Genomic DNA, 16841 nt, shown 5'->3' on the forward strand with positions numbered 1-16841 from the left:
ACCTCCCTGTGACTCAGTTTCCTTATGTATGAGAGGGAGACAATATTAGCACCCACCTCTCAGGGTGGCTGCGAGGGCTAATACACGATGCCTGGCACTGAGCAGGCCCAGCAGGTCTGCCCACATCATCACAACACCTATCTCAGGAGGCACACTGCCAATAGGCTAGGGGGCTGGGAGAAGGTCACTGGGTTCCCCTTTCTTTTCCTGCAGCCCCAAAGATACAAACAGTAGACCTTCCCTAGGAGACCCCATGAGGTCTAAAAGGCATGTGATGAAACTGCTTTAAAACAAAGGTTCTCAAAGAAACAATGCAAAAGGAGCCTGAGGTAGGGACTTCCCTGGCGGTCCAGTGGTTAAGACTCCGCACTTTCACTGCAGGGGGCGAGTGTTCAATCCCTGGTCAGGGAACTAAGATCCCACATGCTGCGTGGCCCGGCCAAAAAACAAAACAAACAAACAAAAGGAGCCTGAGGTAAACACAGAACCTGACTTAATTCACCATCCTTTTTAAGTTGTAGAAAATAGGCCTGAAATTGAAAAAAGGCGGCTCTCTGGAATCCCTCCAAGCACACTGTCTCTTTTTCTGGGAGCCTCTGTCCCCACTATCTCCAGCCCCCAGAACGGATGGCCACGCTTATGATCTCCTACCTGGACCTTTGCCCTCACTACTCCCTCTGTTTCGAGAGCCCCTCACATCTCCTTCACCTCCAGTATTGTGACCAAGCAGGGCTTCCTCAGAGATGGTTCCCAAGGTCTCCTGGCAGAATCCCTCATCACTCCTCTCAAGTCTGTTCAAACATCTACAGCCCTCTTCACACTGCAATGGAATGATCTGCCAGCACGCACGCAGCCCACTCCAGCTGTGAGTCCCTCAGGGACAGGGGACTGGGTCTCAGCTCTTCTTTGTCAAGGCCACACTTGGCACCCAGGTCCTTAACAGATCCATTCTGCTAGAGCTCACATCAGAGTCTGCATGTGACTGAGTCTACAAACTGAACAAATGTAGTTCTTAACAGGGGTGATTTTCCCCCCAAGGGACACTGGGCAATGTCTGGAGATACTTTGGGTTGTCACAAAAGGGGTGGGGGAGCTACTGGCATCCAGTGGGTAGAGGCCAGGGATGCTGCTAAACATCCTACAATGCGCAGGACAGCCCCCCAAAACAAAGAATTATCTGGCCCAAGATGTCAATGGTGCCAAGTTGAAAAACCCTGGGTTAGATGGATAACTTCCTAGCAGTGGAGTGATCTAAAAGAGATGCACGGACCACTTCTATGTACACAAGAAGAAAAGGATAACTCTTAGGGGCCATCCCTGACTCTTAAGATTATTACTGCGCTCCTTATAATCATATAGCACCAGGGAAACAAATTCTGTGAAAACTTGCAGGTAACCTGAAATACCAAGGGCCCTGGAAATCCCTCCTCACGAGTTACAGAATGGACTCATGTACGCCTCCCTGCAGCTCCGGGAGGCTCCACCTCAGAGGCTGGACCTCAGTCCCAGGGTGGGCTCGCCATCCTCACATAGCCAGGGCAAACCTTCACAAAGGCCAAGGCCAGAAAAGCGAACCGAAGATGGAATTCAAACATGCACGAAAGGACTGGTAGGTCTTTTCAAATTGATACGTTTAACGTTATCAATAGCCACAAAATAATCTGAAGTTCCAGATAATACTCTGGACATAAAGAAGAATCATTAAGAAAGAAACTCGGAATTATACAAATAGGAAAAAAAAAGGGGGGAGTGAAGTAGCCAGGGATAGAGAGTAATAAGTGCACCTGTGGAAAGAGGCGAAAAAAGGCATCAGGGGAAGTGGCTGAGAGAGACTGGGGCCTGAGGGACCCGGCTTACATCTCAGCTCTGCACCTACCAACCGGCACCTTGTGCTACACACTTCACCTGCCCACTGTCCTTGTTTGCAGAATGAAAACAACGCCTCCCTTCCAGGTTCCTGTGAAGCACTGTCAAGTGCTGAGCACAAGAGCCGGCATACTAGGGACTGAGTAAAAAGCCAGTTGCAGGAAAGTGGGCTCCAGCAGCCAGTGTTACCACCTGCTACCACAGGACCTGGGTATGTTGAAGCCAGGGACTTGGATGCAGGTTCGTCACCTGTAAATGGGTTGCCCCAGTCCACCCACTGCCCGCTCAGGGCCCACATGAGACTCCGTAGGCGAAAACACAAGAAAGGGTCAGGTGAAGGAAGGAGATTATTACTTACACCAAAGCCACCTGGTTTGAGTGTCTGCTAACTTGGAATTGGCAATCGCTATACTGTCTGGGTTACAGTTTTTTTTTTACTATTATGCAGTCTAAGAGAAGAGGGCTAAAGGTAAACATGTTGAGTAAACAAGACAGAAAGGGAAATGTTTAACCTAATTCAGAAAACAAGTTACTCAAGCACCTGTGAGATGTTCTTCAACTGAGTTCTGAATGTGAATACTGTAATGACAATGAGGATGACATCCCCCCTCCTACTATGGAGGGCCCAACATGTGCCTGACACTAACCCAGCTTCCTTACACACACCCTTCTAATCCTGAGTTCCAGAAAAATCATCACTCCCATCTTGCTGGGGAGGAAACCAAAGCTTCGAGAAATACGTAGGTTGCTCAAGGGCAGTATGTGGCAGAAGCAGAAATGAAACCCAGGTCAGATGGGTTCCAGAGCCAGGGATTCTGCTATTTTTAACCATTTGTAAAACTCCTTCAACAGGAGGAGACTTCATCTTCATGCAAACACTATACTAACTGCAGAGGATTTTAAACAGCTCATTAAAGCAGTAAAGGGGTTGATAGGTTCCAATAGAGCAACACTTGAAAAACAAAGGTATTTAAAAGGCAAAAAATGCATTACAACTCAGATTGTCCCCTAATTCAGATAACTCCCTCCTGCCCTGATTTTATTCCAAATTAGTGAAGTTTTATTATAAATAAAGGCCATCACCATTATGGATAAATGCTACCAGATGAATCAGCATTTAGAAAACCGAAAACTTTCTGAAAATAAAGACCCCCTAACGGGCCTCCATGCTAATGTTGGCTGCACTCCTTTCCCCTGTGGGCACAAAAGCAGCCTGGGACAGAATGCTCTTCCTGGGCCTTGGCTGGCACTCCGGGGTGGGGTAGGAAAGGAAGGCGACATTATTGACCGTGTGATGGGTGCCAGGCCCAGAGATGGCACCTTCACATATGAGCTCCAGCTCCATTTCAGCCATCACTGAGTTTCGTTATTTTACCAGAAGTGAAAAGTTACCGGGAAACAGGATATTCACAAGATCTCAAAGTATTACCACCAGAGAGATAATGTATTAACTGCAAAGGGGAAAATGTACCCTATAAGGGAGAGAGCTGGAGACGTGCCCTCTCTGCCCAGTAACTGACCTTATCACTAACAGTGGGACTGATGTCACGTGCCACCTGGTGCTGTGTAACATGAAGCACGCAACACTGCTCACGCAGTGTTCTCGCTGTAAAAAAGGTTATCGCAATCTAATGGCTCCTCCAGACCAACTCAGGAAACATAGGGGTCCATGAAACGCCCCAAAACCGCAACAAGGTAACACCCAGACAACTCCAGAAGGTGGGGCACCGTCCACAACAACTGGCCAGGACTCTTCCAAAGGCAATGTCAGTAAACAACAACAAAAAACAAAAAAAACTCGTGTGTGTGTGTGTGTGTGTGTGTGTGTGCGCGCGCGCGCGCGCGCGCGCGCGCGCACAGGGGAGATTCTTTTAGGGTGAAAGTGACTTAAAAACATAACCAGGTGCAAAGTGTGGACCTTGATTAGATCATAGTTTTTAAAAAACTCCAGCTATAAGAGACCTGTGATGTTAGGGGAAGTGTGAATATTAGATATTAAGTGATATTGCAGGGTTATACATTTTCTTAGGTGTGATCATGAAACTGTGGTTATGGGGACTTCCCTGGTTGTGCAATGGTTAACAGTCCACCTGCCAATGCAGGGGACACGGGTTCCAGCCCTAGTCCGGGAAGATCCCACATGCCGCAGAACAACTAAGCCCACGTGCCAAAACTACTGAACCTGCGCGTCTAGACCCCGCGAGCCACAACTACTGAAGCCCGCATGTCTAGAGCCCGTGCTCCACAACAAGAGAAGTCACTGCAACAAGAAGCCTGAGCACCGCAAGGAGGAGTAGCCCCCGCTCGCTACAACTAGAGAAAGCCCGCGCGCAGCAACGAAGACCCAACACAGCCAAAAAATAACAAATAAAAAATAAATTCATTAAAAAAAAAAAAAAGAAACTGTGGTTATGTAGACAACTATTCTTATCCTTAGGAGACTCAACTGAAGTTTTTAGGGATAAAGTGTGATGCTGGTTGCAACTTACCTTCAAATGGGTCAGCCAAAATAAAAAAGTATAAAGAGATAAAGTAAATGTGGCAAAAGGTGAACAATTTCTGAATCGAGGTGGAGGGCAGATAGGCATTCATTGTATTATTTTCATCTTTTCTGTATACTTGACATTTTTTAAGATAAAAATTAGGATGGCGTGGGGACAGGTGATCCCAGGAAAGGTTGTCCCAACATGCCTATGTCTGTACAGAACACAAAGGGAGGCCAGTTCACCACGCGCCAGAACAGCAGGGACTCATTTGAGATTAAGATTTCAAAGCTGGGGGGCTTCCCTGGTGGCGCAGTGGTTGAGAGTCCGCCTGCCGATGCAGGGGACACGGGTTCGTGCCCTGGTCTGGGAAGATCCCACATGCCGCGGAGAGGCTGGGCCCGTGAGCCATGGCCGCTGAGCCTGCGTGTCTGGAGCCTGTGCTCTGCAACGGGAGAGGTTACAACAGTGAGAGGCCCGCATACCGCAAAAAAAAAAAAAAAAAAAAAAAAAAGATTTCAAAGCTGGGTAGACTAGTCTGTGATGTTACTTTGGGCCTCAGGAAAAATGCTATCATTTCTCAGCACCATCAGTGTCCTCATAAAACAATGACACCTTCTCTCAGTTGGATAGTCCCCAAATCTGTAACATGAAAATAGGCAGGTAGATTTATCCAAGCTCTCAAAATGCTTGTTTTGTTAAAAAGCCAATCCTGTCTACACTTCAGCCCAGGACTCTGATGGTGCATGGTGAAGGAGGCTTGAGTCTGCTTTGCATTTACAGGTCCTGAGAGTAAATATACCCCTAATGCCAACACACACACTGGCCAATACTGACCTTTTGCTGATGGCTGGGCCACTGCCCTGTACTGGAACACACAGGGCAGCTCCAGGACTGCTCAGCTCTGCTGTGCTGTGACTTCACTGAGTCACACACTACAGATAAAGCCACCAAAACAAGCTGCTCGGCAGGAAGAACATGACAAAGGTCCCTCGTTTAAAGCATTTCCTTCTACTCAGACCCCCGACGACTTTCAGTGACACTCCAGGAAACCTAGAGGGGGAAGGCCCTTTAAAAGCTTGCCTCTGAGTTTGTTTGGCTTTCCTTGGACACACAGGGTACCTTAGCCGAAGCCTCCGGAAAGTTCACCCCCTGAACAAGGCGATGCTGACACTGGGACATGCCAGCAGATGGCGGCTTGTATGTTTATGCAGCTTAAAGAATCAGCTATATAGATCAACTGGCACACCAACTCTCAACTGCCTGGCCAGAGACGTCTGGAAATCCGCACACAGTGAGTCGAGCACCAGGATGAGAAATCCCTGTGAGAATCAAAATCCTCTCCTGAGATATAAGAGGGTCTTCCTCCAGGTAACCCTTACTTCTAGGTAAAAAACACAGCAACCTGTAAATGGAGAAAAAGTAATTTTCTGGGTAGAAAAAGAAACATAAAAACAGTGGTCTGAGGATTCACTGAAATCAGGATGTGAAGTGATGAAAAATACCACACAGCCTGTCTGGCAGAGAAATGGGTCCATCCTATACAACAGAGCTGGTCCAAAAGGAAAACGGAATAGTGCCTGCCCCAAGAACCGAGGAGTTGTCAGAAGTGTCAGAGCCCATTGCCCTGGAGGAGGAAAGCACTGGAACGGAAAAGACTGTGACTCCAAAGAGGAGAGGGACTGTTAGTTTCAACTGCTCAGGAGAGATGACTGGTATTTAAAATGTGCTTGGGAACTTCCCTGGTGGTCCAGTGGATGAGACTCCGTGCTTCCACTGCAGGGGGGCACGGGTTCGACCCCTGGTCAGGGAACTAAGATCCCGCATGCCACGCAGCATAGTCAATTAAAAAAAAAAAAGAGAGGGAGAGAGAAAAAATATGCTTGAAGAAACCAATGATGGAATTGACAAAGGATGGAGTGGCCTCATCTTAACGAACCCAGACCTCCCTCAAGGGCTGCAAGGTGAGCAGTCTTTTCATGGGAGCCTGGCACTCCTGACAGCAGCTCTGCCAGACTGAGGAACAGGCACTGTGACCAGGAAGACAGCCAAGCAGCTTGCAGGAGCAATTCCTTGAGACCACCTCCACTCCCTTTCGTTTTCCCCAATAAAGTCCATTTCAAAATGTAAAGCAGTTCCTAAGAGATTTCCTCCTCTTCCCAGCCCTGCAAAATGGAAAAGCCCCACAGTTCTATTTTAATAGAACCAAGAAGTTAAAGAGAAGAAAGGTACTTCCCTGACTGGGTCTCGATCAGTGGGACTCCCCTTGGGCTGGTGTCTGCTTCTAGGTGGGAGAATAGGGCTCTCGATCCATGTCCATGCCTGTATTCAGGGCAGACACGGCTCTAGCCTTTCCAACTCTTCCCCCCATCACCCCTACTCATCACTGTCCCAGGACCTACTACCCAATGCCACAAGCTCCCTCCACATCTAGCCTTACACTGAGCAAGAAACCACTTCCTAGTTCCACCTTTGCATACGGAATATACCAACCACGGCGGGATTTGCACTTGTGCTCACAGTGAAGATTAAGAAGTGACTGTGTCCCTGAAGACTCGCAGGGCCAGCACCATCACTCTGAACACATTCAACCCAGCACACTTCTCAGCTGTGAGCAACTCCGCCTGTCATAATCACATTTCCCTCTCTGAATCACAAGTATCAAACCCCAGGGAATTAGTGGGGTCATCAGCACCAATCAAACCCATGAAAATAGCCAGGGCTATGCTAAGAAATCTTAGGTCAGGGAACAACATAAAACCTAAGCCTGGAGTTCCTTTAGGGAGAAAGGAAGGCCAGCTGGAGGAGAGAAACGTGGGGAGGGGAGTGCAGACCCACGCACAATGTCTCGAACATACAGACATACAGTTCATGCACCCAAGTCAGAAGCTGATTTTCGCTAAGTCATCACAAATTATTACTGTGGGAACAAGTGGGTATTTGTTCAGCAGGGAAAACAGCAAGGCAAGTAGAGACTAAAAAGGAGAGAAAAAGTAGCAAACATATACAGTCTGGGACTTGTTGCAAGACTTACGAAGGCCAGGCAACCAGAAAAAAAGTGGTGTCCAAGAATAGCCTCTTCAAGGTTCCCTAAAGCCTGGGAGAATTCACCCAAATAAGCCACACATCATAAACAAGCAAAGCTGCAACTCCAGTAACTGGACCCTACAAGACGCACACACACAGCTGCAGGATCCTTCCCAGATGCCAAGGAGCATACCTTCTGCAGGAACTTCCCATTCTGCCCACGTGAGCACAGTGGGGAAATTTTGAGAACAAGTCATTTTGGAAATAACACCTCTGTCAAAATAGTTATAACTCTTCCTTTCCCCGAAATGCAATCACAGAGCTACTAGGTCTCTTGTCACTTTAATAAAAGGAAGGATGTACACTAAGAAAACATAACCCCTCAACACGTGGCACACATGACAACACGTTGGAACTTCTGGTTTTCCAGAAGGGCTATCTGGGGCTTTCTTCCCCATTATGAAGCTCTCAAGGAAGGGCCCCTGATGACTTAGCACAGGAATTCTAAGACCTCCTCAGACCCTCTGAGTCTGCTTCTCCACTAAGCTCCTAAGTTGCCCAAGTCTCATGGAAAGGAAGGATACCTGAAATATAAACAAAAGTGGGCTGGGAAAGGGAACAGCCAGGGGAGACTTGAGATGCAACTTAATTAGGAACGGTTGGGGCAGAGATGGAACAGGTGAGCCTGTTCAGGAAAAGGAGAGGAAAAAGGAGATGCGGGGAAGAAGGCACTCTGGGTGGGTCCGGCTCCAACCAAAACAGAAAATTAAGCTGAGGGTGAAGGGCCGGGGCCAGGGGAAGTAGTCCTGGGAACGGAATGCACGGCCTAATAAGCCAGGTATTGCAAGGTGGCAGAATTTATATGCGAACGGGATATAGTAAATCCTGAAGTGAAGGTGAAGAAAAAAGCTCAGTATCAGACTGGGGGCGAAGGGGAGGCTAAGAAGAGCCTTTAAAAGGGGGCAGAAAAGAATATGCCTTCCGGGGGTCATGGCCGTAGGCTGTTAAGTAGGGTAGCTTTAATTTGCGATGACACGGTTGCAGGGGGGCATCTCAGAAGAGAGGTGTGCGCGGGTGGGAGAAGAGTACTAGGGGTGACCCCTGACAAGAAGCTGCCGCGATAAGGCGAGGGACCCAGGACCCTGGGTCGGGGCCAAAGCTCCCCCTCGTCTGGGAATGCCCAGCCTGGGCTCGCGGGAGGAAGACACCTTCGCCAAAGGGCCCGTGTCCCCAAGGCCTGAACTCCTCAGGCAGGAGGGTCCCCGAGGCCGGTGGGCCCGAGGCTCGCGGCGCAGGGCTTCAGGAAGGCGGGGGTCCCGGACTCACGCATCAACGTGCTGAAGGCCACGACGCCGAGCAGCCCCTGCAGGAAGATGCCGAAACTGTGCATGAGCGCACCGCTCTCGCAGCGGCCCGCGCCGGACGCTACGGTGGAAGGCGGCCCACCCGGCAGTGAATGGCTCGAGTTCCCGGCAGGACCCTGCATGGCGGGCCTGGCGAGGGGCGCTGGGCGCCGCCGCCCGGCCGCCCGCCCGGCCTCGCTACCTGCGGGGCCCTCGCCACCGAGCCCAGAGCCCGGAGTCCGAGACGGGCGCCGGTATCTCCGCCCCGCGGCCGACTCGGCGCCGCGCGTAACGCGACGTCTGAGACCGCAGCGCCTGATTGGCCAGGCGCGGCGTGGGGGCGGGCCTTGGCCGCTCCTACTCTCCCCCCCACCAGGGGCGGGGCTCCGGCCGGAGAGGGAGCGGTGTTTTGGATCCCGACCACAGGTAGGACAGGCCAGGTGAGCTGGGCTGCGCAAAACGGATTGAGAGCCCAAGCCCGGACTCCGAGCTCCAGGTCGGGAGGGCAGGAGCAGGGAAGATCTGTGACGAAATTTTTTTTTTTCCCTCTAAGATAAACCCCTGAAGAATTTATGAAAAAATACTTCTGGATTCCACCCCCAGATTCCGATTCAGTTGTTCTCAGACGGTGGCCAACAATCTGCATTTTCGGCAAGCAGGCTGGATTATTCTGAGGCAGGTCGTGGAGGAAAACAATCTGACTCCGCAAACAAGCATATTCTTTCCAACCCAGACCTTCGGTGTCCTTGTACTTTCCTTGTTAGTACCAGTATCCTGGCCAAAGGCTTGTCTTAGATTCATCATTCAGGCCCCAAATCGACTTTTCCTCCCATAAACGTAATTTAAATGGTCATTTCAATCCAACTGCCTTCATTTAAAAATATACAGGGTATATGCTGTAAACACGTGGATGTAACCCCATCTTGTTCATTCTGAATGTGATTCATAAAAGAAAATCAGGTTGTTGGTATTTGTCAGTCTCCAGGGCCTCCCTCCACACACACTCACATTTATTCCCACTCAACCCTTTCTGACTCCTCAGAACCTGCTCCCTTCCTCTACTAGGGCCTTTAGTCCCCATTCTGTCACCTACCCTCTGAGCTGCCTCTGGCTTTTCTCCCGACACCTCTTGTTGGTGCTCTCAGGTCCCTGACCAGGACTGCATCCACTTAATGCCAGTGTACACACAGTATTATTCTAGTAGACACTGGGGTACACTTGTTGAACAATAAATACCAAACCTAGGGAAAGTTCCCCTAAAGATAGCTGTCAAGAAATTCCAATTACATAAAAGGTTCAATGATATCCAAAAGCTTTCTTGGTTAACAGGAATATTAACTTGATTATCTGGGGAACACAAATGCTACTGGCTCCCTAGAGCCAATTCTCCATCCCTTCTCTTACAATGCACTTCCACACCTCTGTGCCTTTACATGGCATTCTAGCTGCATGGAATACTGTTCCCTTTTCCCTGCTCCATGAACTGCTACTCATGCTTGAAGGCCTGCCTGACACCCCTGTCCCCACTGTGCATCCACATTACCTTGTGTGTGCTGCTCCACTAGAACTTTTCAGACTGCTAAATTAGACGGCTGTACACACCTCTCTCTCCCAGCTGAGTGTAAGCCTCCTGAGGGCAGGAACTGATTTTCTCTCAGCCTTGAAACCAACATAGTGCCTGGCACAGAGAGCATGCAACAAAATGCTTTTTAAATTAAATTGATTTTTAATTTATAAAATTAAAAACTCTCCACAAGTATTGACCATGGGAAAATACAGAAAATCAGGTTAAGAAAATAAACAGGTAAGGAAAAATTGCATTACCGTCTTAAGTCTAAGAAGGTCCCTTATGGGTATGTATGCTCAACAGTTACAGTCCACGTTTAGAGAGAACCAAACAATAGGATGTGTCCTTAAAGCCGAAGAGATTGTAGTTGGGCATAAGGAGATTATTAATTGCTTGAAGACACAGCTCAAGGAAAATTGCACACAGAGCTGAAAAATGAATTTTTTTGACAAAGCAGTGCTCTGCACATCCAGATGTGGAGGAACCCTAAGGCCTGTCGCTGCTGTGCCAAGGCAAATGTAAAGAACAAGAAGCAGTCTTCAGCGATCGGGGCAGAGTCCTCGGTGCCGGGAGCAAGCTCACTATGGGAAGTTCTGCTCTTCCTACCTTTTCTGAACGGCAATTAAAAAGTACCCAGATCCAGAGGGGAAAGGATCAGACAGAAGGATGGGGGGAGAATTCTGGAAAGGTTAATTTTATTGAAGCAGGAAGGAACTTTCTCCTCCATTCAGAGATGATTCTCTGAGGTCCCACTGGAAACAGTTTTGAAGGATTTACTCTGGTCAAGATGCCTTCTTTGCTGTCAAAGGAAGTTAAATATACCTTAAGACCTGTTTTAATTTTCTCACGACCACTTAAAACTGTCATAACATACCACACGTTTATATACACTCTTATTTACAAACCAAAAAAAAAAAACCCACGCAAAATATTCATCCAAAATAGTTATTTTTTAATCCCTTGAAGTTATACCATCAAACTTGATGGGAGTTATTTTAATAGGTATTCTTGTGCATATTTCTCCTTAAGTATACTTTATCCTCAATGCATAACTTTTAAAATTAAGAGAAAAACAGTAAGCAGGAAGGATACAACGCAATATGCATTTCATTTTGTTCCAAACAAGCAGCTTAAAAAAAAAAAAAAAAAGGACAACGTACATTAAAGTGCATCAGTTCCAATGAGTTAGTATTAGAAAAGGGCCTAAGGACAGTGCTGGAACCAGCCAGGAGTCCCACACTGGCAGGCCTCTGATTGTCTTCAGAGAATAGTCAACAGCAAAAAAAAAAAAAAAAAAAAAAAAACAAAAAAACCGGAAGAGAAAAAAAATGAGCACTTAAAAATCTCAAGAGAAACATTCAAAGTACACTTCCCTAGAGACTTCTTGCAAAAGGAGATAAGTTTTAATTTTGTCTAAACTTTGTAACCTCCCTCAGTCATCTGCTTTGTGACTTGATTTGCCCCAAGAGCCTACCTTCATCCGTTCAACACTATTTGCTCACGCTCACATCCACTCTGCCAAGTTAGGCATGCAGTTAGATAAACGAAAACACGTAGAAACCCGCAGGACTGAGTTCCCATGCATCCTGAGAACAGGCACACCTATTAGCAATGGTAGCTTCATGTCACTAGCCAGTGTCATCCTTTGCCTCCAGAAATAGTCGGAGACCCTTGCCTCCCACAGCTTTAACTCCATTACTGCTGGAGTTAAAGACATGTCCGGCAAGGCTGTGGCTTGTTTCCCTTTAAGACAGTCCTTTGCGATAGGCCACGGCACCAGAACAGACCCAAATGGTGTGTCAGGTCAGAAAAGACATAAAGGAATGGAGTTTTAGGCCTACTTCTCCATTCCTCCAACCCCCACTCCTGGTTCTGCTGGTTCTTGCAAAAATCTAAGACTTCTGAAACCCTAGAACGAAGAAAATCGATCTCCAGTGCACTTATGGCCCACCACCTTCACCCCTAAGGCTGCCCTCAGAAACAGAACTACCTGTCAAATCTGGTACAAGTACAGAGGAGATCCCAGGTGAGCAGGCTTGGAACCAGATCCATTTGGACTGGGCTTGGAGTTTAGAACTCTCCTGCCAAAACTCCAAGTCCATAGGTGACTTATTTAGATAAATTCAAATTTCCAAAGCATATACATCCTGACACAATGGGAGGGAATCATCAAAATTCACTAGCAAAACATTGTAAAGTGAATAAAATCAAGGAAGAGTTATACGTGCATGAAAGTGATTGATTTCTTTTTGGTTTTGCAGGAGGCTCTGTCCTACAGGGTTTCCGAGCCAGCACCATGACCATGACACATGGTTACTTTGGGTGGACCCAAGACCAAAGACATTCAAATTTTTAAAGGGGGTACCCAGTCCCTACTGAGACTTATACTCCATTTGCTAGTGCTCCCTTCTCCTTCATCTTCAAAAGGCCAACTGATAACACGGAACACTTTTGAACTTACTTACACACACACACACACACACACACACAAAACATCTCCAATATACAGGACCAAAGTTCAAACTTAGTGTGTGTTTCCACTGCCGAGGCTATGCTCCTAACAGCTCTCTCAGAGTATCTGTGGGCATCAATCAAACCAGCACATGGTGTCTTAAATAAATGTCTTTGGTGATAGGCACCAAGTAAACAGAAGTGCCTATGATAGTTTTCCCAATGTCCCCATTTAGTTAAATCTTACCTACAGTTCCCTGATGTTCTGTGTGTGCCCCAGAAATACTTTCTGGCTTGGGGGAGGGGATGGTTCTGAGTACTATCCAACCTGAGGCCTCCTAAAGCTTTTACTCTGTATTCAGTTATGGTATTAGTGACTGAATTTGTACAAGAGAACAAGTAAAATGTATTCAAGTCCTCAGGAAGCTTTGGTCCAATGCCCTCTCTCTCACAGTGAGAAAAATTTTACTTCCAGGAGAAGGAGCATATAAAGGTCAAGTTCTGAACTGGTTTTCTATGACTGCCTCTATTGTAATTCAATAAATATTTACCGAAGAAGCCCATCCCTTCCAGAGGTTGGTAACTATCCTTCCCTGACCTCTTATATCTATAATGTAGATGCTGGGAGCCACCTACAACGCTAAAGAAAGGCAGATAGGACGAAAGCTCCCATTAATGCATTTCCTGCATTAGCCACCACAGTTCTGCTTCAACGGAGAGGAATGGAGGTGGTTTACAAATGAAAACAGCACAGTCCCCAGAAGCCCACAAAATATAGTCAAAATGTCACAGCAAATCTTCGCATGCAGTAAAAGGTTTCCCTAACACACCAACACTACAATAATAGCCTTATATTGGTCAGTCAACTTCAAGGTCCAGGAGCATGATACAATCCATTCACCTGTTTCCAAGCTTGTCAATTCAGGATCAAAAATGGATCCTGGAAAACTTTCTGACCTTAGGGAGGCTATGGAGCCAGCTGAAGGTGAAATTTAGACAAATGCAGTCCCTCATAATGTACCTCGCACAGATTTAAGAGGTTGGTATCTTTAAACACCAAAGTTCATATACCTATTGCAACATAACAAACATTTTACCCCAACATGGTGAGCTGTTATCAGGCTTAATATATGTTTTAGAATCACGACAATCAGACTGTCACTGCTGGCCAGTCCAGCCCCAGCCACATTATGAGGCAAATGGAGTCTAAATTTTATACTTAAAAAATAAAAAAAAAAGCCCCGTGCCAAATTCCCAAACAATTATCCTCTCTCCTGTGACAGCCAGGGATAGGGACGGGGGGTATATAATACTTCTTTAATGTAGTTGCCTGATAAACTATTATCTTGGTATGAGAATGCAAAAAATAGGAAGTAGGTAGGAATAGTAAGTAGGAAACCCTACTTACTTGTCTAATTTAGAGTCAGCTTCTCTCTGGGAGAAAGCTGAGCTTGAATAATCATGGCATAAATAGACAAGCTGGCTGGGGCCCGACTCTACCTGATCAGAGACTACTACTTAGGGCCGTGTGTTTCATCTTGCAGGGGCTTTGCCCCCTCACCTGTGAAGGGAGGTGTTTTAAATTCTATGGTTTCTGAAGAAGTCAAGAGAGAGACAATATAACATATTCACTGTTGCATTTGGTAAATTCTCTCTTATAGAAAATCTCATTTTCCTAAATAAGACAACAATGTTAATTAGTTCCAGACTTTTTTTGTTTCATTGATCTTCTTCAAGGAACTCTTTGCCTTAGTGCCTTGACTGCTGAGCTCTCAGGAAATTTTATTATGCAAGATATCCGCCTCCCCCACCCCCACCCCCCTCCCGCCGAAACTCTATCTACTTAATGCTAACTGTTCCCAAGCATCATATATATGCTTCTCTTCCAGGGGCATAGAATGAATCAAAACTTTAAAAACTATATCTCCGATAAGTTCAAACATATTAACTTCTACTTAAATGAAGCGTCTTTCCAGGTGTATCTGGTAGTAGCCTAAGCAAAGAGTTGATGCTTTAATATATGGTTTGGTTGGAGGGCCTGAGTTAAGGTGGTTCATAAATTATCCAATGAAGAGAAGATTCAGATTACAAATGTTTGCCAAGGTCCATAAAAACACGTGGGGCAGCGGGGGAAGAAAAGGAAAAAATCACAATCAGTTTAAATTTGTAATAAAATTACCTTATATTTGTATAGCTGTTTAGAATTTACCCAGTTTGTAGTTTTAAAACATTTTCAAATCTTGAAGAGGAATGATTAGGTTATATATTTGCAGGTAACTAGGATATTTAAAACACACACACACACACACACACACACACACACACACACACACTCAGCAAAGCAAACCATTTAAAGGAAGCAACCTATGTATCTTTCCTCATTCCACATGGTTGGAACAGTACAGCAAATGCTATTATTCTATAATAGCTAACAGTGCAATCATAAGTGAAAATTTGCCTGTTTAATACCAACTTGAGCTGGGTCAAAAGAAACACCTAAAAGGAAACTTGAGTTGTTGAGTGGGAATTGACCGTAGAATACATTCAATTTAAAGGTTTAACCAAAGAAAGAGTAAACGTGACTAGGCAAAGACGTTTCTAGAATCCTTAACCATCTCTCAATCTTTATCCAGCCACTGAGGACATACTGTGACGGAAATGCCATGCTCTGCATCACCCCTCCTAAAACTTATTTTCTCTGTTGTGCTTCTACACTATCTGCCTGGAGACACCGAGAAAGATGGGGGAAATGGGCTTTACTGTGGGTCCAGGGAACACCTACTGATTTTTACCCAAAGTAAGGACTCTCAAAATGAAAGACAAACAACTATAGAGAAAAGTAAACACAAAATAAAAGCCTCTGAAATCCCTCTGAGAACTAACAGGGAGAAAGCAATTCAACTGAAATAGCAACAATCTTTGAACTACTTGAAACAGGCAGCCCAACCTGGGTCAAGATGCAAAACAATGACAGTAGAGTTCTTAGATCAGTCAGTTAAGGAATTGGTGTTAAGTGCCACATATTATTTTTAAGAAAGCAAACAGTGTTTTTTTTCCCTCCAACTCTGTCATAGTTTTAGTGTTCATGTAGCTTAAAAATGGTATCATTAAAACAACCTCATACATGGCTATAAGCTCAATTATCAACAGAGGTAGTAAACAAAGGAACTCCTAAGAATAGATTTTAAAATGGATCAAAGTGTGACTGTACATTCAAAACCCTAGAGCCACATAATCATCCCCAAAATGAACTGTTTTAATTTAAAAAAGCTTAAAAAACACAATGACAATGAAGCACTGATGTGCCTTAGGCACAGTCCCAAATCAGTGCTGACTTAAAGCTATGTTCTCTCTTTCCAAGAAAGAGAAAGCAGAGAACAAAGTTCAATCTACAATGGGAAGGAACAGAAAGAACAAAAAGAAAACCAAAAGGGTGCTTTCCAGCAACCTAGATTATTCTTCGTTTTCAGGCCACACCAGTGGAAATGCTTATTCTTCTATAGGAGTCTTTTCTTCACAACCTTTATTTTTTTTAAACTGCAATCTGCTGAACAAGAGATGCCCACATTTTCACTGGCAGGAGAGCCACTTCTGTGCAGTTTTTGCTTACTCAGTGTGGGTCCTCCTTCCCTGAAAGTGCAAAGAGAGCAAGCCGACACCTGCACGGCCCAGAGCCCCAGGACTATTTCAGCTCCACTTGTAGAGCAGGGCGAAGGATTTGCTGCATTTGTGCTTCAAAGATACAGCTCACTTTGGTTGTCCTTCTCAGTTGGCAAACTGTTCATAAAAAGCAAACTTGATCCTCTCTATGTGATGGCAAAGTTTGATGGCAGGGCCCAGTTTTAAGTCCATGCACTCTTGAACGGTGGGAAGGGTAAGGAGCAACAGGGCCTGCCCATCAATTTCCTGTTAAAGCATAAAATACAAATCATCTGTGATGTGCATATGAGTGGCAGCTCGACCATTACAGCCCTGGTTCACTTCGCTTTGTCAAAATCAAAAGTCCCTGTGCTTTTCCTTTCATCACTTTTTCCCTTTAAATAAGTATCACACACTTCCTTTTAAATGCCTCTCATAGTCCTCCATACTAATCAATCTTCAGAA

General features: G+C 45.9%; 2 protein-coding genes across 10 annotated transcripts in view; both read right to left on the reverse strand.

The window, feature by feature from the left end:
* Positions 1-8993, reverse strand: part of STIMATE (STIM activating enhancer) — a 54336-nt gene extending 45343 nt beyond the window's left edge. For 6 of the 7 annotated variants that reach the window (XR_010947054.1, XR_010947057.1, XR_010947056.1 and 3 more), the window contains exon 1: positions 8703-8986. Coding sequence is in view for 2 of the 7 variants with exons in the window: in XM_067754744.1 (XP_067610845.1) it covers positions 8703-8862 (160 nt within the window). In the remaining 5 variants the exon portion in view is untranslated. Of the gene's footprint in view, positions 1-8702 lie in introns of all 7 variants that reach the window. The other variant, XM_067754745.1, reaches the window with a different exon arrangement.
* A 2298-nt stretch (positions 8994-11291) lies between these two features.
* The window catches only part of SFMBT1 (Scm like with four mbt domains 1), a 138390-nt gene continuing 132840 nt past the window's right edge, over positions 11292-16841 (reverse strand). For all 3 annotated transcript variants that reach the window (XM_067754753.1, XM_067754752.1, XM_067754754.1), the window contains one exon: positions 11292-16643. In XM_067754753.1, the coding sequence (XP_067610854.1) occupies positions 16503-16643 (141 nt within the window). In that variant the 3' untranslated portion in view covers positions 11292-16502. The remainder of the gene's footprint in view (positions 16644-16841) is intronic.

This window comes from Pseudorca crassidens, chromosome 10, assembly GCF_039906515.1.
Source record: "Pseudorca crassidens isolate mPseCra1 chromosome 10, mPseCra1.hap1, whole genome shotgun sequence".
Lineage (NCBI taxonomy): Eukaryota > Metazoa > Chordata > Mammalia > Artiodactyla > Delphinidae > Pseudorca > Pseudorca crassidens.